Source organism: Carex rostrata, chromosome 7 (assembly GCF_964058835.1).
Source record: "Carex rostrata chromosome 7, lpCarRost1.2, whole genome shotgun sequence".
NCBI lineage: Eukaryota > Viridiplantae > Streptophyta > Magnoliopsida > Poales > Cyperaceae > Carex > Carex rostrata.
In genome coordinates, this window is record NC_135924.1 from 13,895,745 (window position 1) to 13,921,430 (window position 25,686).

General features: G+C 30.9%; 2 protein-coding genes and 1 long non-coding RNA gene across 3 annotated transcripts; 1 reads left to right on the forward strand and 2 right to left on the reverse strand.

The window, feature by feature from the left end:
• Positions 1-777: 777 nt before the first annotated feature.
• Positions 778-4,779, reverse strand: LOC144556744 (4-hydroxybenzoate geranyltransferase 2-like). The gene is made up of 8 exons (XM_078305161.1): positions 4,388-4,779; positions 3,834-3,969; positions 3,340-3,461; positions 2,768-2,837; positions 2,487-2,639; positions 1,923-2,058; positions 1,497-1,593; positions 778-1,040 (listed from the first exon to the last, which is right to left on the reverse strand). The coding sequence occupies exons 1-8, from the start codon at positions 4,702-4,704 to the stop codon at positions 971-973; spliced, it is 1,101 nt and encodes a 366-aa protein (XP_078161287.1). The 5' UTR covers positions 4,705-4,779; the 3' UTR covers positions 778-970.
• A 7,668-nt stretch (positions 4,780-12,447) lies between these two features.
• LOC144556985 (uncharacterized) lies at positions 12,448-13,116 on the forward strand. Its single transcript, XR_013512527.1, has 2 exons — positions 12,448-12,573; positions 12,629-13,116. It is a non-coding gene; the product is annotated as an uncharacterized LOC144556985 (long non-coding RNA).
• A 6,671-nt stretch (positions 13,117-19,787) lies between these two features.
• On the reverse strand, positions 19,788-23,592 carry LOC144556750 (cytokinin dehydrogenase 10-like). Its single transcript, XM_078305167.1, has 4 exons — positions 22,986-23,592; positions 22,354-22,751; positions 20,818-21,083; positions 19,788-20,223 (listed from the first exon to the last, which is right to left on the reverse strand). The coding sequence occupies exons 1-4, from the start codon at positions 23,578-23,580 to the stop codon at positions 19,920-19,922; spliced, it is 1,563 nt and encodes a 520-aa protein (XP_078161293.1). The 5' UTR covers positions 23,581-23,592; the 3' UTR covers positions 19,788-19,919.
• Positions 23,593-25,686: the final 2,094 nt, after the last annotated feature.

A 25,686-nucleotide genomic window follows, 5' to 3' on the forward strand; every position in this document is an offset into this window, starting at 1 on the left:
ACCTTATAATTTCTATATAATGCAGAGTATGGCTAATATAACATCAGTGTCATTTCAGCCTATATAACACCAACTTCAAAACTTATCGAATCGACTTCAAACGGTGAATCCAAACTGTTCAAACCGATATACTTCATTAGTTGTGCGTTTACATCAAAATTTATAATTTTTCAAATTTATTTAGTATAAAGTCAAGCGGTCAAATGTGTGAGTTTTTAAGTTAATTTTAATACATTCATTTTTCAACATTTTTATTGCTTGATTTGATACTAAACTAACTCGAAAATATAAAAAAAATTGTATGTAAACGCATTGCTCATAAAGTAAATCGGTTTGAACGGTTTGGATTAGTCGTTTGAAGTTTATTTAATTGATTTTGAAGTTAGTGTCATATGACACCGATGTTATACTAGCCGGACTCTATAATGCAATAAACATACATCTCAACATAAATCTCAATAGAGGGATAGGCTACTATGCTTTGCAAATTAAAGCGGGTGTTTTAACTTTTAATTTGCGCTCATATCTCTAGCCCCATTTCCCCTTCACAAAAAGATCCGTTCATGTATTGACAGTTGCAAACTTGCAACCCAATTGGCTATTTGGCTTTTCTGAACTTTTCTGATCCAGAAACCTCAAACAATTCAAACTCAAAACGGCTCGGAGAAACATAAATTTGAAGAATTTAGAATCTAAATGATCAAATAATCATCAAGATATCTGAGAAGGGCCTGAAAAGACCTTTATCAAGAAAATACACTACAGTACCGAACAGCATACAAGATTTGGCATCACCTCAAATCAAGTTTATTTTGTATACATTTTAATTAAAAAAAATTCAATAATGTAACTACTCAAAATCTTTGACATGCTCTATTCTTTAGAATACAATAAGGAGAAAACAATGCTCTTTCGTTATTTCTAGATATTGTCGTGATTAGTCGACACTTTTGCTGCAGAAGTACTTATCTCAATATACAATCCTTCCCAGTACCATTCCAGCCATAACTATTGCTCCAAACCATTTATTTGACAAAAATCTGCAAATGGAGTAAAACACAAATTAACCTGTAGCTTAACATTGAATTTTATGGACAACTTTACTTGCTAGTTATTCAGTTACCAGCATTTAATGAGTGTTGTTTTGTTTACTTATAAGATGCTTGAATCGAGAATTATTCTAATTTCGATCTGTTCTTTTGTTTTTTCCCATCTCCCTTTATATGTGCAAAGAATCTTAATTTGATGATATTCAATTTGCTACACCTCCACTGTGTCGAATTAAACTGAGACCTAGAAAAATTTCAAATTGTTATGCTGCATTCTAAATGAATCACTATAATTTAAATGGTTTTGTTTAACCTTTTTCTGAATGATCTTACTATTCTTCTGAAAATGTTTGGAAGTAATATTTCTGGACTAAACCCTAGAAAATATGCAAAGTAATTTATCATATTTCAAACATATAAAATAATAGCTCATAATTTGGTACTTACTTCATAAGACAATCAAATCCATTTGACAAGTCAACCGAATATATCTGCCATAATAGGTGTCCAAATGCAGGAATCATAGATAGGTAGAAGGGCCAACCTAACAAAAAAAAGTCAGTTGAATTAGATTTGACATAAAGAATGAGAGATAATTCATTAATTTGGTATCTTAATATTATCTATAATTCATAAAGCAAATACGGATAATAATACTGAAGGAATTTTTTAAGGGATGTTGCTGTCAGTTGAAATAACCCAAACACTAACAAATTCAGTATGTAAATGCACCACTCGTCAAATAGATCGATTTTAAGAGCTTAAATTTAACGTTGAAGTCAGTCTTATATTTCTTGAAATTTAGCTCAGAAACTATCTTGATGAACTATATAAATTCATTCTAGCTTTATCCATGTATGAGCACAATTATACCCATATGAGCATTGTAGCCAGCAAACATCAAGCTGCCAATACAAATGGTTGCAAATCCAAGGAGCCAAGTCCTTGTCGAGTCTCCAAATAATAATGCTGTGGATTTAACTCCTGCCTCCGCATCGTCATCTTTATCCTGTTTTTTATTAAAAAAATTAGAAAATAGGCTTCAAATTAACATTGAAATATTCCAATTTAACAATATATCATGTACAGTATTGGGTCTTTGTTTTGGATGTTCTTTTTTATGTAAGAATTTATTTGCTCAGAGTTTAGTGCTAGGTTTAAACTTTGTATTATTCAGGATAGCAAATTTACCAATATTGTTATAGATATGCATGAAATTAATTAGTAATTAAGACATAATAGGTTTATTTATCATCTTGTTGGCACAAGAATCCAGGTAAAGTTATCATAAATTAGGCTTGAAAGTTGAAACGGTTTTTAATGTGAAATAACAGCTATGGGCTATACCAAACAGATCTTCTTACTTTAAAGTGCCATAAGCACAAATTGAACTTGTGAATTAAGTATGATATTAGGAATTGAAATAAACAAATATACCTGATGTGCATATATTGTGTCGTATAGCATTGTCCAGAATATACCAGCAATATGTACCGGGATGAAAATGCGAATATCAGTCAAATTTCCCATTACGGCTGCCCAGCCGAGTGTTGCACCCCAGTTGTGGGCTAGACCAAGAAAAGCTTGTGGCTGTAATATTTATCACATAAACTTATTACCAAAAGAAGTTATGTGAAGTGATTATATATTTTCCATCAGTTAGAATTTAGAAAATTGAAAAAATAAAAAGCAAATAATTGGACCAGCTCAAAACATACCCAGTAAGTAATTCTCTTCATAAGGGGATAAGCAATCCACAATACTTGTTCCACTGCTGCTAGGACAATACTGTTTTACCAGTAGGAAAAAAAAAATAAAAAATCATTCAGAATCATTAGTCGTTTAGAGCAATTCATTACAAATAAGCATGTACCTTATGGCAACCCAAAAAAGAAAGGAAAAAAAAAATACAAGAATGCGGGACCTAGAATTATTTTGTGATTTATTTGGGGATCTAATCTATTAAGTATTAACTAATACAAAGGGTCAAAGGCTAAATCCTTTTCAGCATAGTGTGACTTTTCTTTCTTTCTTTCTTTCATTTTCCTTTTATATACACTTACTTTTCACAAAGATTAGCATTCTTGAGTGATATTCTCTTGTCCCTTTCATATAAACATATATACTAGGTATCAATAAATACATACTTTAATTACCCTGCTTCACCTTTAGGGAGAAAAATAAACCAACAGAAAATAATTTTGAGAACTTAAAAATGACAGAAAGGATCGATTCGATGTGTTGTTTAATATCACGTCATAATTTTACAATAATACTTTCTTTGTCATACCATAATTTGTTGAGTTGTAGAACAAGCGGTATAAGCAATGCGATATTCAATGCCCAAAACAACCACCCTTGAACCGGTGTGATCTCACCAGCTGCCAGTGGTCTAGTCTTGCTACGCTCTACCTGAGATTGATATAGATTGACAGAGAGACAAAATTAAATCAATGGAAGGACAATTTACGTAACAGTAGATACAAAAAAAAAAGTAAAACATAGTTGACCAGAAAACCTTAGTAGTGTACTACAATATCAGAAATTGTACGACTTTTCGTCAGAAGTCAAGATATCTAGGATTGAATTCTCAATGACTTCAAAAGGCAAACATGAAGAGGAGATCGGCTGTTGGGTTTTTATTATTTTAAGAAAATAATATGTTGGCAATCTAATTAAACAACAATAATATATGGACAAGAAAGTTAACACAACAATATGTTTTATGGAAAAGTTACACCAGATAAGCAAAATATACAGCTCTTTAAGATATATTAAACTTACCTTTCTGTCATAATCTAGATCAAAGAGATCATTTGAAGCGCAACAGGAGACATGTACAAAGAGAGCCATCAAGTGAAATAGTCCAAATAATTTGAAATCAGGAACAGTTCCAGGTTTTGTTGCCAGCATAATTGACCTGCCATTGGCAGTACATGTGCACATGAGCACATCTTTAGTAATAGAAAATTATATAAATATGTATGCCATCTGAAGAAGCTAAAAATCAAAAGAAGGGAACGAAGTCAACGAACAAGAAAAGTCTTGTCTGAGTAGTTTACAACTTTACATGTTGCATATGGTGCATTAATTTTCATGCCATTATGTACTTGCAATGTTCCTTAAACGTTTGTCAAAGAAAAAATATGAGTATGAATTACTATCTTCTGTATATAATCCCCCTCTCAAACTTCTTTTATTAACCCTTTTGTTTTTATTTAAAAACCTTTAATTAGTTTATATATGTAACAATTTCTTTAGCTTGGTTTGATTGCAATAATTAACACGTACAACTGTAATGAATGTATATAGCACAACTGTAATGTGTATATGTGTACCAAAATGCAGGCCAGGCATGCAGCCAAAGTGCAATGTCATCGTCTATGCGAGCAAGCTTAACATACGGCCTGATTATCTCCGGCACTTTCTCATCCACCCATGTTATTCGCTCACTGCCCTTGCAGACGAACAATTTGTCTCTAAGCAATGACGGTGACAAAGAAAGACCTGGCTTAAGCACAGGAAGAAACTTTTGTTGCAGAGGCTGTGCATGTATCCTACGAAGACTCGGTTGGTTTTGAAAGTAGGCATTGTTAAAGTTACCATGTCGTCGTGCATATGGAAGGGTGACTGTGGAGGTACTTAAGAGTTCCATTTTGAGAGAGAGGAAACCTAGAGAGAGATACAGAGACAGAAAGGGAGAGAGAGAGGGGCTGTTGGTTGTAGTTTGAGATAGTAATTAAGTAGATATAGTATTTATAGATACTGAAAGTTTGTATTTTTTTGTTTTTGGTTGTATAGATGCTAAAGATTGTTTGTTTGTAAAGGCAATACAAAGGCGCTGAAGGTTGTGTGGTCAACACATTTATATTAAAATCCACTCTTATTGAAAACAGGACATGTGGTTCTATGGTCATATGTTTTATGATAAATATGTAGTTAGAACATGATTGGTTAGGAATGTAACGTTGGTAAGTTCTTTGTTAGACTTTTTTCTTTTGATAAGTTACTTGAGACTAAAGACTTAGAAATTTGTCTTCCTGACTTGTGTTCAACAGTTTGAGACTTTAAAATGAAGCCAAATTTGATGTTATCTTGGTTGAAGCCTTGTATGTTTGGTTGAAATGAAAATAGACTATTTTTAAGAACAAGCTGTTCGGTATTTGGTTGTGTTAGAATAGCAAGAATATGGAATCAAACTTATTTGTCTAATTAGAACAAGCTATTCTCACAAAATGTTAGAACAAGCTATTCTAAAATTATAAAATTGTAACATTTGGTGTTAATTAAAATTATTTTATTTAATTTTTGTGTTTTTTTTTATTAAGGAGTTGATAAGTTATATATCATGTCCTTAATAAATATCACGTGTAATTATATGATTATATCGAACAAAATAACCAAATTGGCACACATATATGGCAAAACTAGTGATTAATGGTATAAATCAAACACTTTTAGTGATCTGATAAGAAAATTAATTTAAACCCTCATGAGATACTCTTTAAGTACACATTTTTTTATCTGAATTAAAAATTTCAGATTTGAAGTTCCAACCTTTGAATGGACTGAAGCACATCCCTAAGCAAGAATACAAAGAAAGTAATAAGGAAATTTCACTAGTGCAATGAGATGCGTGCATTAGGAATAATTAATTGTCGTCATTATAATTACATGTCTAATTGTCTATAGCTGAACTTGCTTAGCAATTTCTTTGACAGAGGAGCTTACCTTATTTATTTGTTGAGCATTGACTATATATTGAGATATTTGGCAGCATGTGTGAAATTTTAACACAAGGAATTATAAAATATTTCTTCGTATATATCTATATGAATTGCATTTCTAAATGATGTTTGCTAAAGTTCCACAATATTAATTTTAGCACCATTGCGGTTTGTCAATTATCTAAATTTAAAAGGGATCAAACGACCACTTTTTATGCTTTATCATCACCTATTATTAACTTTCGTGTTAATAATTCACAAACCAAATTCAAGTGACAAATTGGAACCTTTGTTATCTTTTCATATTTCTGAAAAAAATGTACAAATGCAAAAATCCATAAAAAATAAATAAATGATATGAACTCTTTTTTCTTTAATTTGCAAAGCACCTTAACATAATTATGTTAAAAATAATTAGCCATATTTCCAATTGATGTTTTGGAATAATATATGTTAATTAGTCATTTTCCATGAAATATCAGAGGATAGGGATGCATGCAAAATTCAGCAGTACACGTAGAAATGTTTTGGAATAATGTTAGTCATTTTCCATGACTGTACTTTTTCTGACCATAAATTATTATGAGATTGGAAACTGGGGCATTTGCTGCTATAGTAAATGATGGCGAAATTTCCAAGCTTGGGAAATAAATCTCAAAGGTGGTTTGGATTTTTGACAAATATTTTTCAAATTATATAAAAAGATATATAAATATTATTTTTTTTATATAAATTGCATGTAATTCTAAACTCATTTAATATTCTATCAAATTTCATTAAATATGTACCATTGCAAATTTAATAATGTTATTAATTTGATGAACGCTGAATTGCATCAACTTTCAATATTTTTTATGATGTATATGACGTGCACAACATATATAATACATTTAGTTATTGGATTTAAAATTATAAGTTATTTCTAACGATCATTATTATAGCTGTCAAATTAATTCATTGTCAATATACGTCCACACTCATAATCTAATTTATTTACAAATAAAAAGATCATGAACATTTTCATTAATTATGACAGGTTATATTTAAAATATACAATCTGACAATTATGACAAGTGAATAATACTAATCATATATCATTTAGATGAGAAGGATTGAAATGTCTTCATTTTTTGTACTTCCATCATGTCTCTATATTTAGAATTACAATAATTTAAAATTTAAAGTTTAAATGTTGAAATAGATCGGTTAGATATGATCTATATTATTAATTTCTCTATGCACACCTAAAAGATCACAAAATTTCTATTTTGTTTAATTAGTATCAAGTGCTTGCAAAAGTACATCGATGTTGATAATTTATGAATGTTGATTTTTCAACTTATTGATTCATATAAAATCAAAATTGAAAAGTGATAATTTTTTATGTGTATGTAGAAAATAATATAGATCACATTTAACGGTTTTATTTTTGACATCTAATTTTAGTGTTATTCATAAAATATAGTCAAAATCTGAAAAAAAAAGTTTATATCATTCATTGAGCAATTGAGCAATTAACGGTTCAATATTATTCGCAGTTGAGCAAACAAGTATCAAATTGTATCAAAATTAGATATAAAACATCAAAAAGGTATAAAAAACATAATTTTATTTTTTTAATATTAATAATTATTTTGTCCGGTTATTCTTATATCCCTTTATATTTGGTATGTTTTTTTCTTTGATCCGCAAATAAAATTTACAATTCTATGCAAATTTAACACAAAAAGACGGGACTAATCAAAATTGGGTATATAATTAATCAGGAAAGAAGAAATAAAACTAATAAATATTTTAATCTCTCATTGAGTCACCAAAAGAATAAAATATTGATCTCTTGCGGCCATATCACTAGTACCGTAGCCACTACGCCGTTGAGCTTCTGGTCAGTCGTTGCCTTCTGGAAAGTCTAGATTTAAGGTTTTATATAAGAAGGCGAATTAGAAAGTATGACTTCTCTAACACAAAGATTTGACAAGTCAACACGCATCATAAGAAGATTGTGAATATAATAAGGGAGTTGCTAGTTTGATAGCACCGACTTTTATTATGAGAGCTTTCAGAAAATACTATCTTTTTCTTATCATTGTATAGTTAATCAATACATAATATATATCGAAATTTTTTTAGTTAACATCTCAATAATTTAAAATTAAACAACTACCATTCATATTTTCAAAATTGAGTTTTTATCATGCACACACTCTCAGAATACGCACTACATCTGGAGATGTGCACCAAATTATTTATATTTATATTTTTTATTTTTGTTGTGCCCAAACTGAGAGTGCGCACCAACTTTTTATTTTTATTTTTTAGTTTTGTTCTGCGTATAATTTGTAGTATAATACATTGATCAGATTGTGCATATAATTTGTAGTAATTTGCGCACCAACTTACTTAGTACAAAACGCTGCTTAGATTGTGTGTATAATTTTTTGTAGTAATTTTAGTTCAAATTTAATACAACATTTTTATTTGTTAAACAGTGCGTTTTATTTTCTATAATTTCTCCGTCAAATTTGATGTATACATATAATTTTAAAAATTACAGAACAAAATAGAATAATACAAAAAAAAACTTATTCCAAAAATTTCAAATAAAACATAACTAAAAGAAAAATTGGTACACACCCTCAGAATGCGCCCAAAAAAGAAAATAAAAAAATAATTTAAAAATTCAAAAGATATTGATTTTCAAAAATTCCAAAAAAATAGTAAAAAGTTTCCAAAAAATGTAAAATTTGGTCTCCAAGCACGTACTAATATGAAGATCACGTTGAGAAGTTCGAATCGACTATTTGAACTTTGAAAATAGAGATATAAGCGGGAAGTAAAACACCAAAGCTCAGGAACGGTTCGGATCGACGTTTTGAACTTTAAAAATTAAAAAACGGATTGGTAGCACCAAAGCTCAGCAACTACCACTTTGATCTTAGCCAACCCCTCTCTCTCTCTCTCTCTCTCTATATATATATATATATGAGGTGGGCTACGGTGAGTTGCGAAGTAAAACACGTTTCTACTTCACGCTGTATTTTTATTTTGAAAGTCCAAACGACTGATCCGAACCGTTAGATGTTTAATCCATATTGAAATGTGCTTGGAGACCAAATATTACATTTTTTGGAATTTTTTTACTATTTATTAAGCATTTTTTAAAATTGCTGTTTTGCTGTGAACAGTAAAAAACAATAAAATTTTCTGGACCATCAGATCAGCGACTTTCAAAATTGCTTAATAAATAGTAAAAAAAAATTCCAAAAAATGTAAAATTTTGTCTCCAAGCACATTTCAATATGGAGAACAAGATGAACAGTTCGGATCGACGTTTTGAACTTAAAAATCGCAAAATATGAGCGTGAAGTAAAATAGTCGCTTTACTTCGTAACTCACCGTAGCCCATCTCTCTCTCTCTCTCTCTATATATATATATATATATATATATATGAGTTAGGCTGGGGTGCTATGGATAGCATAGTGGCCTCTATGCTACGGCTCAATATTTGAGTTTTCAAAATCCAAATGGTCGATCCGAACCGTTCATCTTATTCTCCATATTAATATCTGCTTGGAGACCAAATTTTATAATTTTCTGAATTTTTTTACTATTTATTAAGCCACTTTGAAAATCGCTAATCCAACGGTTTTACTGTTTTGTGCAGCCACCGTTGGATCAACAATTTTGTAAAATACTTAATAAATAGTAAAAAAATTCAGAAAAATGTAAAATTTGGTCTCCAAGCAGATATTAATATGGAGAATAAGATGAACGGTTCGGATCGATCGTTTGGATTTTGAAAACTCGAATATTGAGCCGTAGCATAGAGGCCACTATGCTATCCATAGCACCCCAGCCTAACTCTCTCTATATATATATATATATATATATATATATATGTATGAGATGGGCTATGGTGCATTGCAATGCATGGAGGGGTCTGTGCATTGGACCATAAATCTAAAATTCAAAATCCAAATGGCCGATCCAAACCGTTCATCTTGTTCTCCATATTAATATGTGCTTGGAGACCAAATTTTACATTTTTCTGAATTTTTTTTACTATTTATTAAGTATTTTACAAAATTATTGATCCAACGGTGGCTTAACAAAATAGTAAAATCAGCAGCCACCATTGGATCAACAATTTTGTAAAATACTTAATAAATAGTAAAAAAATTCAGAAAAATGTAAAATTTGGTCTCCAAGCACATATTAATATGGAGAACAGGATGAATGGTTTGGATCAGTCATTTGGATTTTGAATTTTAGATTAATGGTCCAATGCACAAACCCCTCCATGCATTGCAATGCACCATAGCCCATCTCATATATATATATATATATATATATATATATATATATATAGAGAGAGAGTAGAACTAGGGTGATCTTAAGCTCACAAAAGTTTTGGTGAGCTTAACTCTAAAATTTATCAAATCGATTTCAAATGACGAATCCGAACTGTTGAAACCCGCCTACCTTTGGTGTGATGCATCTACATGTGAAATTTTTAAACATTCGAATTAATTTAGTATAAAGTCAAGTGGTCAAAAAATGTTCAAAAATGAATGCACCAAAATTAATTTATTAACCTTCTAATTTTGACCGCTTGACTTTATACTAAATTAATTCGAATGTTTAAAAATTTCATATGTAGATGCATCACACGTAAGGTAGGCGGATTTCAACGGTTCGGATTCGTCATTTGAAATCGATTTTATGAGTTTTAGAGTTAAGCTCACCAAAACTTTGGTGAGCTTAAGAGCACCCTAGTTCTACTCATATATATATATATATATAGAGGAGGGATCAAGTTACAACAATTTTTGAGTTACAACAAGTTATCACAACTATTTTTTACATTTTTAAAGTCCAAATCGTCGATCCAAACCGTTAGATGTGATCTCTACAATAAAATGTGCTTGGAGACCAAATTTTACATTTTTTGAAATTTTTTTACTATTTATTAAGATGGGTACAAAATTCAATGGTTTGAATTTGACTAGTTTTTGTACCCATCTTAATAAATAGTAAAATAATTCCAAAAAATGTAAAATTTGGTCTCCAAGCACATTTTATTGTAGAGATCACATCTAACGGTTTGGATCGACGATTTGGACTTTAAAAATGTAAAAAATAGTTGTGGTAACTTGTTGTAACTCAAAAATTATTGTAACTTGATCCCTCCTCATATATATATATATATATAGAGTAAGTCTTGGGTGCTATGGATGGCATAGAGGGCTACGGTTGTCACGTTATAACAATTTTATTACAATAAAAATATATAAGAGGGTTTATATGCAAAATTCATCAACTATGTAATATTAGCAAATTGGAGGGGCTTAATTGCAAAAGAACCAAAACTTAATAAAACCCCTTTTTCCCTTCCCTTCCGAGACCCTTTTCATTTCGGGGGATGCATGAGGGTGTGGTTGTGTGCGCAAGGAAAATAAAAGAAAGAGAGAAAGGAAACTTAATTGCCGCGAGATCGATCGAACTGTCCGGAGATTCGAGATCAGAACCAAGTTATCGATCCTTTCAAACTCTCAATTTGGTATATCTCTAACTCTCTTAACCCTTCTTGAAACCCTAATTTTCTCGATTTGTCGAATTTTCGTTTGAAACTCGAATTAGGGTTTGATAATTGAAATTAGGATTTAATGGAGTAAATCATAACTTGTGGAATTTATCGATTCTTGTTTAATGGATTAAAACCTTGAAATTCTGGAATTAGGGTTTTGTAATGAATTCGAGAAATTGCGAATTTTGTCGATCTGTTGATTAGTTAACCGTATAAACTTGACATATATAAGAAAACGAGATCTGTTGATTAAACCGAATACCAATTGAATATCGATCGAATTAGGGTTAGTTGAACCACAAATTTTGCATGATATACTTGCATGCATGATACATCGTTTTATATGAACCATGCACTTGTTATAAATGCAACATGGTACAAAGCAACTTAGCTAAATCATGAGTTTGATTTAAATGACCCATTTGCATGATATGGATACATAAGTATTTCTTTTAAATGCATGACATGAATACATAACTTTACATGTAAAGCATGATTATATTTTCTAAAGCTAAGAAAGAATTGTAACATGGAATGGTTATAATGGTGATAAAATAAATCAATTAAACGTGTAAAATAGGTGGTAACTTGGTAAGGCAAGAGATTTCCGGATCCTTCAAGACGTCCGATTCATAGGCGAGGGATACGTGACTCGATCAGGTGCGGGGTTTCTGGACTTGTTTGATATTTTATATTCAGAATTAAACTGTGTTTCGATTGACATGTTGTTTATTGATTAAATTGCATTATCGAATTGTGTTGCATATACATTGCATTGCCCAAATTAATTGAAACTTGAATTGTTTTATCTGATTGATCTGCATGCTGGTATGGTTATTATTTGTGTTGATCTGAATGATCTAATTTGGAATTAAAAGTCACCGTGATTTATTTCACCATCGGTTGGTGGATATGGTATTAATGTCTCCCATCGTGGCGACGTCACCCAGGGGGTGAATCCGGATTTGTCAAAGTCTATGCATGGACTTTGACGCCCAGTGTTCTAAAGCTTTAGATCGTCTGGCCCTCGGCAGTTCCCAGTACCGGTTGGGACGAGGGGTAAGTGACTCTGTATTATGATTTTGGTTATGGGTGACTTGTGTATCGGAGGCATTACCCAGGGGGTAATGCGTTTGGACGTTCAATTGGATTTAAATGGATTTTCCGGATATGAAATGGAACCAGACTTTTACTTAAACGGTTAAGCCTGTAACTACAGATGAGTGGGAACGAAATGAGTTCCAGTTTGGTGGAACATCTGTAGTCACTACCAGATATTTTGAGCTCGAGTTAAACCAAATATTGTGTGATTGAATTCCATTTTGACAAATCCTGATTTGTGATTTCATTTGGCTAATTGATGTCGGGTTTATGCGTTCATGTTTATATATTATTATAAACTGATCTGAGCTTTATTTGTGTTTTATTTTTGAATATAATCTGTGATTGCAAGTCCAGGAACGAAATGTGGCAAATTTATCGCACTGAGAATTTATTTCTCATCCCCTTTTTGGGTTAATTTTTCAGGTTCCGGTTCGGCAGATCCGAGAGAGGCACGAGGTCGGTAGGCCTGGTTTCACCGCTGCTTAGACTGTCTGGTATTTTGACATTAGAGATTATGTATATAGTTATGTTTTGATTGTGTATATATATAGTCTCTATGTCATTTTGTGATGCGTATCCATCGAGATACGGGTTTGTATGATATTACCTGACCAGCTGGGATTTATGTTATTTGTTTGTTTGGTTGTTTGTTTGTGTTTTTATTTCCTATTATATCGTAATTGCCTTGTAGGCATACGGGCAACCGTATGTCTACGGCAGAAGCACCTGTCGCGCCTCGTTGGGCCGCGGGGTGTGACAACGGTGCTACGGCTCAATATTCGAGTTTTCAAAATCCTAATGGTTGATCCGAACCGTTCAACTTGTTCTCCATATTAATATGTGTTTGGAGACCAAATTTTACATTTTTTGAAAACTTTTTACTATTTTTTTAGATAGGTAGAAAATCAAATATCTGAATGGTGCATAATTTTTTAGATCAAGTGATTTTCTACCTAGCTAAAAAAATAGTAAATTTTTAAAAAATATATATAAAATTTGGTCTCCAAATACATATTAATATGGAGAACAAGATGAACGGTTCGGATTGACCGTTAGGATTTTAAAAACGCGAATATTGAGCCGTAGCACCGTAGTCCTCTATGCTATCCATAGCACCCAAGCCTTACTCTATATATATATATATATATATATATATATATATATAGGTTGGCTACTCTATTTCCATAAACATATGAGGGTATATGCTTATAAGTCATTTTTTCATTTTCAAAATCCAAAAAGTCGATCTGAACCGTTTGATGTGATCTCTATATTGAAATGTGCATGGAGACCAAATTTTATATTTTTCTAAATTTGTTTACTATTTATTAAGCCACTTTGAAAATCGCTGATCCAACGCTGGCTTACCAAATGTGCTTAGATCAGTGATTTTCAAAGTAGCTTAATAAATAAATAAAAAATTCAGAAAAATGTAAAATTTGGTCTCCAAGCACATTTTAATATAGAGATCAACTTGAACAGTTCAGATCAACATTTTAAACTTTGAAAATTGAAAAATGAATTAGTAGTACCAAAGCTTAGGAACTACCACTTTGATCTTAGCCAACCTCCATATATATATACATACATATATAGAGAAAGAGTGACTAATGTGCATTCGTATGCATATGGTCCGATATGCATACGGTCCAAATTTAAAATTTCAAAATCCAAAATGTCGATCCGAACTGTTCATCTTGTTCTCCATATTAATATGTGCTTGGAGACCAAATTTTACATTTTTCTGAATTGTTTTACTATTTATCAAGTCACTTTGAAAATTGCTGATCCAACGGTGGCTGCTGATTTTACTGTTTTGTTAAGCCACCGTTGGATCAACAATTTTCAAAGTGGCTTAATAAATAGTAAAGAAATTCATAAATATGTAAAATTTGGTCTCCAAGTACATATTAATATGGAGAACAAGATGAACGGTTCGGATCGACGTTTTGGATTTTGAAATTTTAAATTTAGACCGTATGCATACGAATGTACATTACTCACTGTTTTTTAATGGTGCAGAATTTTAATAAAAACAATAATTTTCAAACCATCTTAATAAATAGTAAAAAAATTCCAAAAAATATAAAATTTGGTCTCCAAGCACATTTTAATATAGATTAAACATCTAATGGTTTTGATTGGCTATTTGGACTTCGAAACTAGAGATATGAGCGTGAATTAAAGCAGTCCATTTAATTCGCGAAGTAGCGTAGCCTTACTCTATATATATATATATATATAGAGTAAGGCTATCATGCTTTGCAAATTAAAGTGGGCGTTTTAATTTACTCTCATATCTCTAGTTTCAAAGTTTAAAGCATCGATCCGAACCGTTCAAGTTGATATCCATATTAAATTGTGCTTGGAGACCAAATTTTATATTTTTGGAAATTTGTTACTATTTTTTTTAGAATTTTTCAAAATCAGTGTTTTTCAGAAAATTCTGGACCATTAAAAATAGTGATTTTCAAAAATTCTAAAAAAATAGTAAAAAATTTCCAAAAAATATAAAATTTGGTCTCCAAGCACAATTTAATATGGATATCAACTTGAATGTTTCGAATCAACGTTTTGAACTTTAAAACTAGAGATATGAGCGTAAATTAAAACACTCACTTTAATTTGCAAAGCATGGTAGCTTGACTCTTTCTCTCTCTCTCTCTCTCTCTCTCTCTATATATATATATATATATGAGAAGGGTTAAAATGCAGCATTGGTTTTGTGCCCCAACAATATCCCACGTCTCTATCTCTGTTTATAAAGTTCAAATAGTTGATCCAAACCGTTCATCTTGTTCTACATTCTAAAAATGTGCTTAGAGACCAAATTTTATATAATTTGAATTTTTTTTACTATTTTTTTAGATAGGTACAAAATCACTGTTTTTGGATGGTCCAGATGCAGTGATTTTGTACCTATCTAAAAAAATAGTAAAAACCTGGATAGTTTATGAAATTTCATATATTTTTTATATTAATAAAAGGTATTATATATGTACACTTCTCATAAATTTATTTTTGTTCCAAGCAACATTATATTTAACATTTTATCACATGTATTTTATTTCATATCATATGAAACAATATACATCATATAAATAAATATCTTTCTTGTTTCTCGTTCAGTTGGTGTGTCCTATGTGGAAGATCTGTGTTATGTTGGCAATGTCATAAAACATTTTATTACCATAAATTATAAGTGGTATTCTAATTATACATTATAGTTACTCAAATAACATAGATGTAAAGTATCATTTTACAATACACGATCCTTTAAAGTAATGTTACAAATAACATTACTTGTGTTCATTCCTTGCCTCATGATATTATGAATAAGATACAAAGTCAGACTATGTCATCTTTTTATTATATTTATTTTGTTGGTCTCCTAAGTAAATTATAAATATATAACTGCACTTCAGTTATATTGCATGCATTATAATTCTACTTTACCAAGGGGTTCATAAAATATCATCACTCATTATAAATGACATATAATTTTCTCCTGCACAAGTTATATACAAGACACTAATATTTTTATCACTACCTATGATAAGTAGTTTTTATGTAACACTATGCAAAATATGTATATGGAATTAATAATTGAAAATAATATACAAAATGCTTAAATATGTTTTTCATACCATAAATCACATTTTAATGTCAACTATCATTTTATTTAAGCATAACATGATATATTTAAATTACTTTGTTCAATTATATTATATGTTGTTAATTTGAAATTTTTAAATGTTTGAATTCTAGAAAGTTAGACAAATTAATAGATATAATAGAGAATTAAAACCCTACTAATAATTGTAACTCTCTTTGTATTTGGACTGAATTGCAAAACTTGGAAATATGAAGGTTAAATATTAAAAAAATGACAACTTAAAGTAAAGAAAAATTTGACCAAATGGCCAAAGCGACGCGGCTAGCTTATGGGTGAAACACCCACATACTTGTTCTCCCTTAATCAATGGTATTCCTTCTCCCTTAAAATGAAAGAAAAAAAAAGAAAAGAAAAGAAATGAAAACGAGAAAAATAAAAGAAAACAACAGAAGGGCTTTTGTTCATATATCTCTCTCATTTGTTGATCATGCTTTTGAGATTTAAATCACTGGTCATGGTAATATCCTCAGGGAGCTATACGGTTATTGGCATGGGTAATTTCCTCTCTCTTGATGATGCTTTCTCTCTCTCATGATTAGAGTTCTAATAACCTTTGAGAAATGAAGCATGTAACTGCTATATCGCTGTCAATTGAGTTCAAATAGTAATTGATTGAAAATCTTATTCCTTTTTATTTTGTCTTCTTTATATGTTGTTTAAACCTTAGCTTGTTAGTACTGATGTCTTATGGTATCGATTTCTACTGCAACCAAAAAGTTGAGATTGGTCAGTTCATGATTTTGCATCTCTAGACACTGGTATCATTCAGTACCATGTTTATTAATTCTGTTATGGTATAGTTCACTGGTCAGTGGACTAAATGGTAAAATTTGCTAAGTCGGTAAATTAATCATGTTAGAGGGACTAAAGTGAATAATGAAAATATGAAGTATACGGTAAGGCGTAAGCTATAAAATGGAAGAAATGAAGTTAAGTGAGTATAAAGCTCTTGGATTTAAGAAAATAGAAATGTGGTCTTGCCTTGAGCTTGATATATATAAAAGAAAATAAAATAGAACAGACTTGGACTAGATGTGTATGTGAAATTGATATTTGGATTGTTGAACTTGGACTTGAATTACTTGAATTAGTTAAACGGACTTAGACTTGAACTAGGGGCCTGAATTGAATATAAGCGAAAGAAGTTAAGAAAATAATTAAACAATGATTAGGGATGGTTATAACTTATAAGTGTGCTTCGTTATATAGTTGAGTTTAATTGATATCACAAAGCAAAGTATGATTTTAAAACTAATAGAAGATATATATTCTTTTGACATAGGCTTAAAGAGATTGACGAGACATAATGATTGGCATGAACAAATAATTAGTGACATCCCCTATTGCCCAACGATATCAGTTGCGAGGTTATTGGATTAGTCTGAGATTCATAACTAGGAATTAAATCGTAACTCGCTATACATTTTGAATATTTGATTGACTGCATTGATTGAACTGTTGCATCATATGCATAGCCCAATACAATTGAAACTGAATTACAGGTAAGTCGGTTGACTGTCATGTTGATATGGTTTATCGATTGGTTAATTCTTATTGTAAATGATTGATTGAGACCACAGTGACTGAATTAATTGAATATGAAATACTGTAATCCTTGAACCCCCATATAGTGGAGAAAAATAATTAATATATCGTAAAGTCTAGCTAGCTACTAGACTTTACTCCAGGACCCTTATGCGCATATGGTGAATGGCCCCAACTGAATCGAGTACCGGTTGGATAGGGGATATTGAATAAATGTGAATTGTGACTGTAAGACTAATGAACTGTGGTAACTATCTTATCATTGATTTTTTTTCCGATAATGACAGTATTGTGATATTGATTTCGTATTGTTTCCGTTAATCAGGTGTCAGGATAGTTAGAACAGTATAAGCCCTGACACGACAGATACATGTTATAGTATTTTTCAGTGTTATCAGACTAGAAATTGTAAAGTTAAGAAATCAAACATTACCAGACTTAGTGGTTGTAAAGATTAGGTTCCAAATATTACCTGACTTTATGGTTTAAAAGATTTTGACCCAAACCATTTATTCTGATAAGATCCTTATTAGCGTTCTGATTTATTGAATTTGATTTTTGTTGTTCAATTGGATACTGTTATTAAGCATTTGCATTCGTCATTATGAAATGAATTATTTGTTTCTCGTGCGGTGATTTCATTCTGAATATGGATTTCCTTCGAATCCAATAATCTAAGTAGCAATCAGCACTGAGAAATAATTTATTATTTCTCACTCGTTTCCCCTTGTGGGTTACAGGTTTTTTTTTATACGAAGATAAAGAGTGCTTTCGGGTTATATTTGACAGCAGGACAACCTAAAGGTATGGGATTTGGGTTTATTCTATCTGACATGATGCATAGAGTATTTCTCTAGCATTATCCACTATAAAATGTCAGGTAATTCTTGTAAATAAATTGGGATGTGGAAAAAATAATGGATGCTATTGGCAATGTATAAAAAGATCCATGCCTAGTGTTAAGTATATTAAATGGTAAATAGACGCAGTAGTAGAATCGTCGCACCTCCGGATCGGGGGTGTGACATTTTAATACTAATTACATTATATAGTTTTCATGTGAAAAAGAAATACATCTCATATCTTAGAATTTCGAAACACAATGAAAATATTAATGACATTAACATAACTCATATAATATTTTCATTTGTTATGTCTGTTCAATATATGAAACCCTTCATATACTAATGTTATTAAATGATAAGACTTTATCAATATTTATAGAACTACAATGTACTTTAATCAACATGACAAACTTATCATGGTATATTAGTCTTCCATGCTAATAAGTAAGTTTGTGAACATTTTAGAAATTTATGTTTGTCATCATATAGAATTCTATAGTTCAAGACCAAGAGCATTTTCTTGAACACTTCTAAAGATAAACATAAATTTTATGGAACAAAATGTATGTAGCATCTAATTTATAAACATAACATGTAAAAGTAATCAACATAAGATAATTTTTAGAATACATAACTCACAATTTGTTCTGATAAAGGAGTAGAACTAGGATACTGTTCTTAAGTTCACCAAGCTCCTTGGTGAACTCAAGTCTAAAACCCATTGAATCAGCTTCAAATGACAAATCTGAAACGTGGAAACCCGCCTATCTTACAAGTGATGTGTTTACATGTGAAAATTTTAAATATTCAAATTAATTTAGTATAAAGTCAAGCAGTCAAAATTAGAAGGTTAATAAATTAATTTTAATGCATTCATTTTTTGAAACTTTTTTGACCACTTGACTCTATGTAAAATTAATTTCAATTTTTTTTTTTTTTTTACATGTAGATCCATCACTCGTAAGGTAGGCAGATTTTAACAGTTCAAATTCATCGTTTGAAGTCGATTCAATGAGTTTTAGACTAAACACCCTAGTTCTACTCCTAATAAAGAGGCCCATATATAACGTTTATAGTAAGCTTACTGTATCATTGAAAATTGTATAACAAATTTGGCATCATTGGTACACTGATGATTTCTCTCACAGCACAAACATGGAACTTTTTGGTAGAAACAGTTTTACTCCTAGAGGTGTTTATTGATTGGTTAAATTAGAAATAGAATAAAATAAATCAAAATTTAATACATTTTATTCAGTAAAGTCCATTACAATAGAAGTACAATGTCTTTTATTGTTTGCCAAACATACAAAACGAGCAAAAGATCTGTGTGTGTGTGTGTTGAAAAACACACTTATTTCAATAAAGAGTTGCAACCACATAGTTTAAAGTTTTTCTAAAGGAGTAAATACTTGTTGACCGGGAGACAAGAGTACTTTTGGATCATACTTTTTTTTCCTTGAAACAAACTTGTCCCATTTATTGCCAAATTGCCTTTTCCAATCTTGTTGATTTGTAAAATGAGGAAGATACTCTTTGCATCCTAAGTTATATTCTTCACAAATGCTTACTACTTGATCATTGGCATCGATTAAAGTTTGTGTGTTGTTTGCCGTTGCTGACCAAAGAAAGCTTACAGCATAGAAAATTTCCTCATCAGGAGTCACCACTGACATCTTATCATCCCACCTGCAATTAATGTTTCAGTTGAGAAATCAGTAGAAGCAAATGCATGCAACCTCTAAAATATTCATAGGAAAGAAATCCAATTATTTGAAGCATGCATGCAACCTCTAATATGGAAGAGAATGGATGGATTGTCATGATATATCAATGTAAAAAGATTGAGGTTATCTAACTATCTATATCCTCAACGTTCCCTCGAGCATTGTCATGTAAAATTTGTGTGCACAAATTTTGATGCATCAAAGAGAATGGATGGATCATGTACAAATTATGCATGATTCATTTTTTTCGATGCATTAAAATTTATACATGGTTATTTATTTTTAGTGCAATAAATTCTGTGTTCGAAGTATTAAAAATGTATTGGTGATTCTCAAATGTGTAATTTGATAGTCAAAATTAGTGTGAATCTATACAAAATTTAATGCATCGTGAAGAATGAATCATGCATAACTTCCTAACGCAAAACTCATACGCCCAAAATCAACATTGCACACAAATATTTGTGCAAACTTTCGGCAATTCTATGATTTAGAGTTTAGACATATACCAGAAAAAGTCTTAAATATTATTTTAAAACAGAGATGGAGAACTTACTTTGCTCTGATCAGCGGAAAGAATAAAAGAGAGCCACTCGCGTTATTTCCTTTCAAAATACCCTTAAATATTATTGAATCGAATTCAAGTACTTTCGATTTGGGCACAAACATAATAAGCCATGGATGAGGGCCCAGCCACAGCCCAAGGGGTCTCAACTGAACCTCTTGATAGTATAATCGATTAAGAAAATCAAGAAGCGGTGTGTCGGAGAAGAATGCATACCCAGATATGTAGTGTAGCTCTTTCAGCAAAACCTTTATTTTCTATCAAAAGTATCATCTGATTAACACATAATTAATATTTACAGTCATGCAAAATTATCATCCAATTAACACATCGGGCTAACGCGCTTCATCTATCATTTAACAATATATTTTCGGTCTTTAAAACCTATCGAATCCACTACAAATTCAAACAGTTCAAACTAATTTTCTTAACGAGAACTTCGTTTTCATATGAAAAAAAAATTAATTTTCAAATTTCTTCACTATCAAGTCAAGAGAGTCACAAAAGAATATAGTGCAATAAGATGCGTACATAATCCTTTATATTTTAACCACTTGACTTAATAGTAAATAAATTTGGAAATTAAAAAGAAATATATGGAAACGAAGCTCTCGTTAAAATATTAATTTAAATAGTTTGAATTTTTCATTTAAAATCAATTCGATAAATTTTAAAAATTAAAAATATATCATGTTAAAATATAAGGAAACGCATTAGATGTACGTACTATAAGAACAAAATTGACGGACCATTAAAATTGTGTATTAAATTCATATAACATCAGAATTTAATACCATATTATATTTATGTGCAATACAAAGCACGATTCGTTCAATCATTAGAAATTTTTTGCTTGTTGACGTGTATTATTTTGGATGTGTGTGTGATGCAAGAAAATTATTTCTGGAACCATGATAACATAAGAAAGGAGGAATTCTATGTATACTAAAAAAATTTGAAATTATGTATTTGCCCCTCTAAATTTTATAATATCATATTTACCCTTCTGAATTTGAAAAACTCACAAATTTATTCAATTTATTTCATTTTCTACTCAATATCATTTTAAATTTATACAACTTCCAATTTTATCCTTTAATGAAATAGGTATGTTGTATAAGAAAAATATCTAATCTTGTAATTGATTAGTTTCTGAAGACAAATGGTTCATTTACCTACTTGTGACGTATACACAGTGACATTTATATATATGCATGTGTGAGCATCACAAAAGTAGATCTATATTGAACCATCCCCCTCACAACTGGTCAATTAGAAGATTGAATATTAATTTCTCTTTAATATGTTATTTTTTTTAATAAAGAGTAAATTGAATATTTATAAATTTGAAATGAGTTATAATATAAAAGGTAATAAATTGATAAATTTGTGAGTTTTTGAAATTTAGAGGTAAATATATTACTAATAATTTTAGAGAAAGAGTACTTGATATCTCGTGATTTTTTAGGGGTATACATGAAATTCACTTAAAAAAAAAAAAAAAAGAAGATTATTTTGAGATGTTACTTGATCTACTGACGCGGCTGTCGTATCATTGAAGTATAGAGCAGCATCGATTAGGTATAGCGGCCCATCAGTTTCATTAAATAACCGAGTTATCTTTGCTGTGTCGTTATCCGAGAAAACTGAGCCTATACTAGAAATTTGTTCCATGCTGAGAAAAACTTGTCCTTCCACAAAATTGAAGCCTGATGAATCGTTCTCTACGGATATCAACTTCTCCTGATCCTTCATCAGTAGTTCCACGTCTGTGTAGAATAGCCGGACCCGTCGCACCGTCTTTTGAGCCGGTTCCAGTGTGATTCGAGCTCGAGTTATAACCCCAAATTGACCCAGACCTCCCAAAGCACCATAGAATAGATCAGGTTCCATATCTCTTGAGCATGTTATTGTTTCCCCAGTTCCTGCATGCATATTCCAATTAATAATTAAAAATAGATGTTCCTAGCTATTATGTTTTCACTTTTCAGAAACTAATTCCAAAAAAATTGATCATGTTGTTGAGTTTTTAATTAAACTAAAACCGGCATATCACTTTCAATATGCAATATTGTAAGTTCTTTATGGAATTTTTGGTTGATTTATGTGTCTCTTTTTTTCATAGTATATATACAAATATACACAATATATATATGTACCTGTAATCACATCCAGTTCATATACATTGGATATCTGGGGACCATACTTAAATGCTGAGCCACCAATCCCCGCATTTGAAAGTGTGCCTCCGACTGTTGCTAACAAATAATCTGTAAACACACGCGGCATTAGACCATGTTTAAGTGTCGCATTTAGCACATTAATCCATCTCTGCTCGCCGCCCGCATCAACATAGAGGATGGGGCCGTTGCTCACAGTAGTTATGCGGCAGTCGCTTTGGTTACGGCCGAGCGATGGCATGTACACTAGAACACCGTCTGGAACGAACGTCTGGCCATGTACTGAATGTCCTGAGCCCCTTTGGGAGATGGGGAAGGGCTTTGAGGACCAATAGGAGAGGCGTATTAGTGTGGCTATGTCATTTGGAGAAGATGGATAGAAGACTGCACCAGGGGTGGATTTTGACAGATTGCCATAATCAGTTGCAAATAATGACGTGTCATTGGGATTTCTGGATATTTCCGAGAAAATATCTAGGTTTGGTAATCCATTGTGCTGTGATAGAACAAAGGATGTGAGAGTGATAAATATTGTAAGAGGTAGTATGAGGGAACTCGGTTTAGTAATCTCCATCGTTTGCTGTGAACTGTGATCGATAGAGGTGCATGCTAGCTAGATCGGGGACACTAAAATATATATATAGTACTGCCCGGAGGAGGACTTTGGGCTATCATTGTCAAGGCAGATATTTAAACACGCACACGTTGAGAAAATTAAGTTGGTGCATTAATTGCCAAGGCAGCTATCATTAATTGTCAAGGCAGCTATCTAACAAATTCCATAATAATTCATAAAAAGAAAAGCTGAGAAAATTAAGTTGGTGCATTAATTGCCTTAATTTAGCCACTAAATCAAACGTTTATTCTCAATAATTCATAAAATTTAAATCTATTAGCTTTTTATACAAACTCATTTCTCCAAGTATATATAATTAATAAGGTTTAGAAATAATTAGGTAGAGGAAATAGTTAAAGTCGAGTGACTTTTGGCAAATATTGGTTGATAAGAATATTCTACAAGACTAGGGCTGCTAATGAGTTGAGCCGGCTCGCGAATCAATGAGTTGAGCGGCTCAATACTTCATAACGAATCGAACTCGAAATTAAAATTTTAAAATCTGAAAAATTTGAAATCTGAAAAAATTTGAAATCTGAAAAAATTTGAAATCTGAAAAAAATTTGAAATCTGAAAAAATTTGAAATCTGAAAAAAATTTGAAATCTGAAAAAATTTTAAATCTGAAAAAATTTGAAATCTGAAAAAATTTGAAATCTGAAAAATTTGAAATCTGAAAAAATTTGAAATCTAAAATATTTGAAATCTGAAAAAATTTGAAATCTGAAAAATTTTGAAATCTGAAAATTTTGAAATCTGAAAAAATTTGAAATCTGAAATATTTGAAATCTGAAAAAATTTGAAATCTGAAAAAATTTGAAATCTAAAAAATTTGAAATCTGAAAAAAATTGAAATTTGAAAAAAATTTGAAATTTGAAATCTGAAAAAAATTTGAAATTTGAAAAATTTGTAATCTGAAAAAATTTGAAAATTTTCCAAATTTCAACTTTTTTCAAATTTCAGTTTTTTTTTTTAATTTCAAATTTTAATGTTTTTCAACATGTAATATAAGCTGGCATTTTGAAATTATTTTAAAGATATGATCGTTTTTCCAAATTTCTTTCGATCATTTCTTTAAAAAATAATTAAAGTTTTTCAACATTTAATTTAAAGTCACAATAATATCTTTTTTCCACTTCAATCATTTATTTAAAATAGTTAAATGATCATTTTTTCAACATGTAATATGAGCCGGCTCGCAAGCTCACGAGCCGAGTCGAGTCAAGTGCTTACATGAGCCGAGTCGAGTCAAGTGCTTACATGAGCCGAGCTGAACTGAGCTGAGCTTTTTCCTATTAAAAGTGAGCCGAGTTAGAGCTGAATCATTTTGCTTCTCTCATTGAGCCGAGCCGAGTTTGAGCCGAACTTTAATCATTAGCAGCCCTATACAAAACAATAGATATATCTTGTATTACTTTTACAAGTCACATATATAGCTAGGCGTGTACTATTGCACAAGGGGTTAAGACACGATGACTTGATCCTATCTTGTTTTCCTTTTCGATCTAGTACTGTTAATATTTTAAATAAAATTATGCTAATGCACATGCAACAAGTTGGTTACGTTATTTGCAAGGTTTAAAATATTTTGATAATTTTGGTAGCATCGTAAGTCTACACTTTGTGTGGACAATACTAATATGACAAAAATACAATGGTTTTTTTTTTTTTTCAGGAAGATTTCCAGATTTTTTTTTAATAGAAAGATGGAGGTCTAATTTTTAACTTTTATTTGATGTTTATAAAAGATTCTACATCCAAATTTTGAACGCATGACCTTCCACACGAAGGATGTTGTTTTTCACCACTAGATCAAAAGTTGGTTCTTACTAGATCAAAAGATCAAAAGTTGGTTCTTATTTCTTACTATAATTAATATGATTTTTGACAAAAAAAATCATAAAATTTGAATCTATTATCGTTGTTTATACAAATCATTTTCTTCGAACTCCGCAAGAGCCTCGAGCATATATTGCCAAGGCGATATCTGAGGCGACTCAAATTTGTAGTTTTGAGAGTCGATTAGTTTTCTCAGCCTTCCGCCGTCCACTCTTCCCTCCTTTT

What these genes read in the sequence shown, in the direction of transcription:
- LOC144556744 (XM_078305161.1), bottom strand. Translation starts at nt 4,704, where the DNA reads ATGGAACTCTTAAGTACCTCCACAGTCACCCTTCCATATGCACGACGA. An exon ending in CTACAACTCAACAAATTATG is followed by an intron (nt 2,838 to 3,339) that starts GTATGACAAAGA and finishes CTGGTAAAACAG; the next exon opens with TATTGTCCTAGCAGCAGTGG. An exon ending in TGGCTACAATGCTCATATGG is followed by an intron (nt 1,594 to 1,922) that starts GTATAATTGTGC and finishes TTTTTTTGTTAG; the next exon opens with GTTGGCCCTTCTACCTATCT.
- LOC144556750 (XM_078305167.1), bottom strand. Translation starts at nt 23,580, where the DNA reads ATGGAGATTACTAAACCGAGTTCCCTCATACTACCTCTTACAATATTT. An exon ending in TGAACTGGATGTGATTACAG is followed by an intron (nt 22,752 to 22,985) that starts GTACATATATAT and finishes ATATGCATGCAG; the next exon opens with GAACTGGGGAAACAATAACA. An exon ending in CAGCCGCGTCAGTAGATCAA is followed by an intron (nt 21,084 to 22,353) that starts GTAACATCTCAA and finishes TACTTTTGATAG; the next exon opens with AAAATAAAGGTTTTGCTGAA.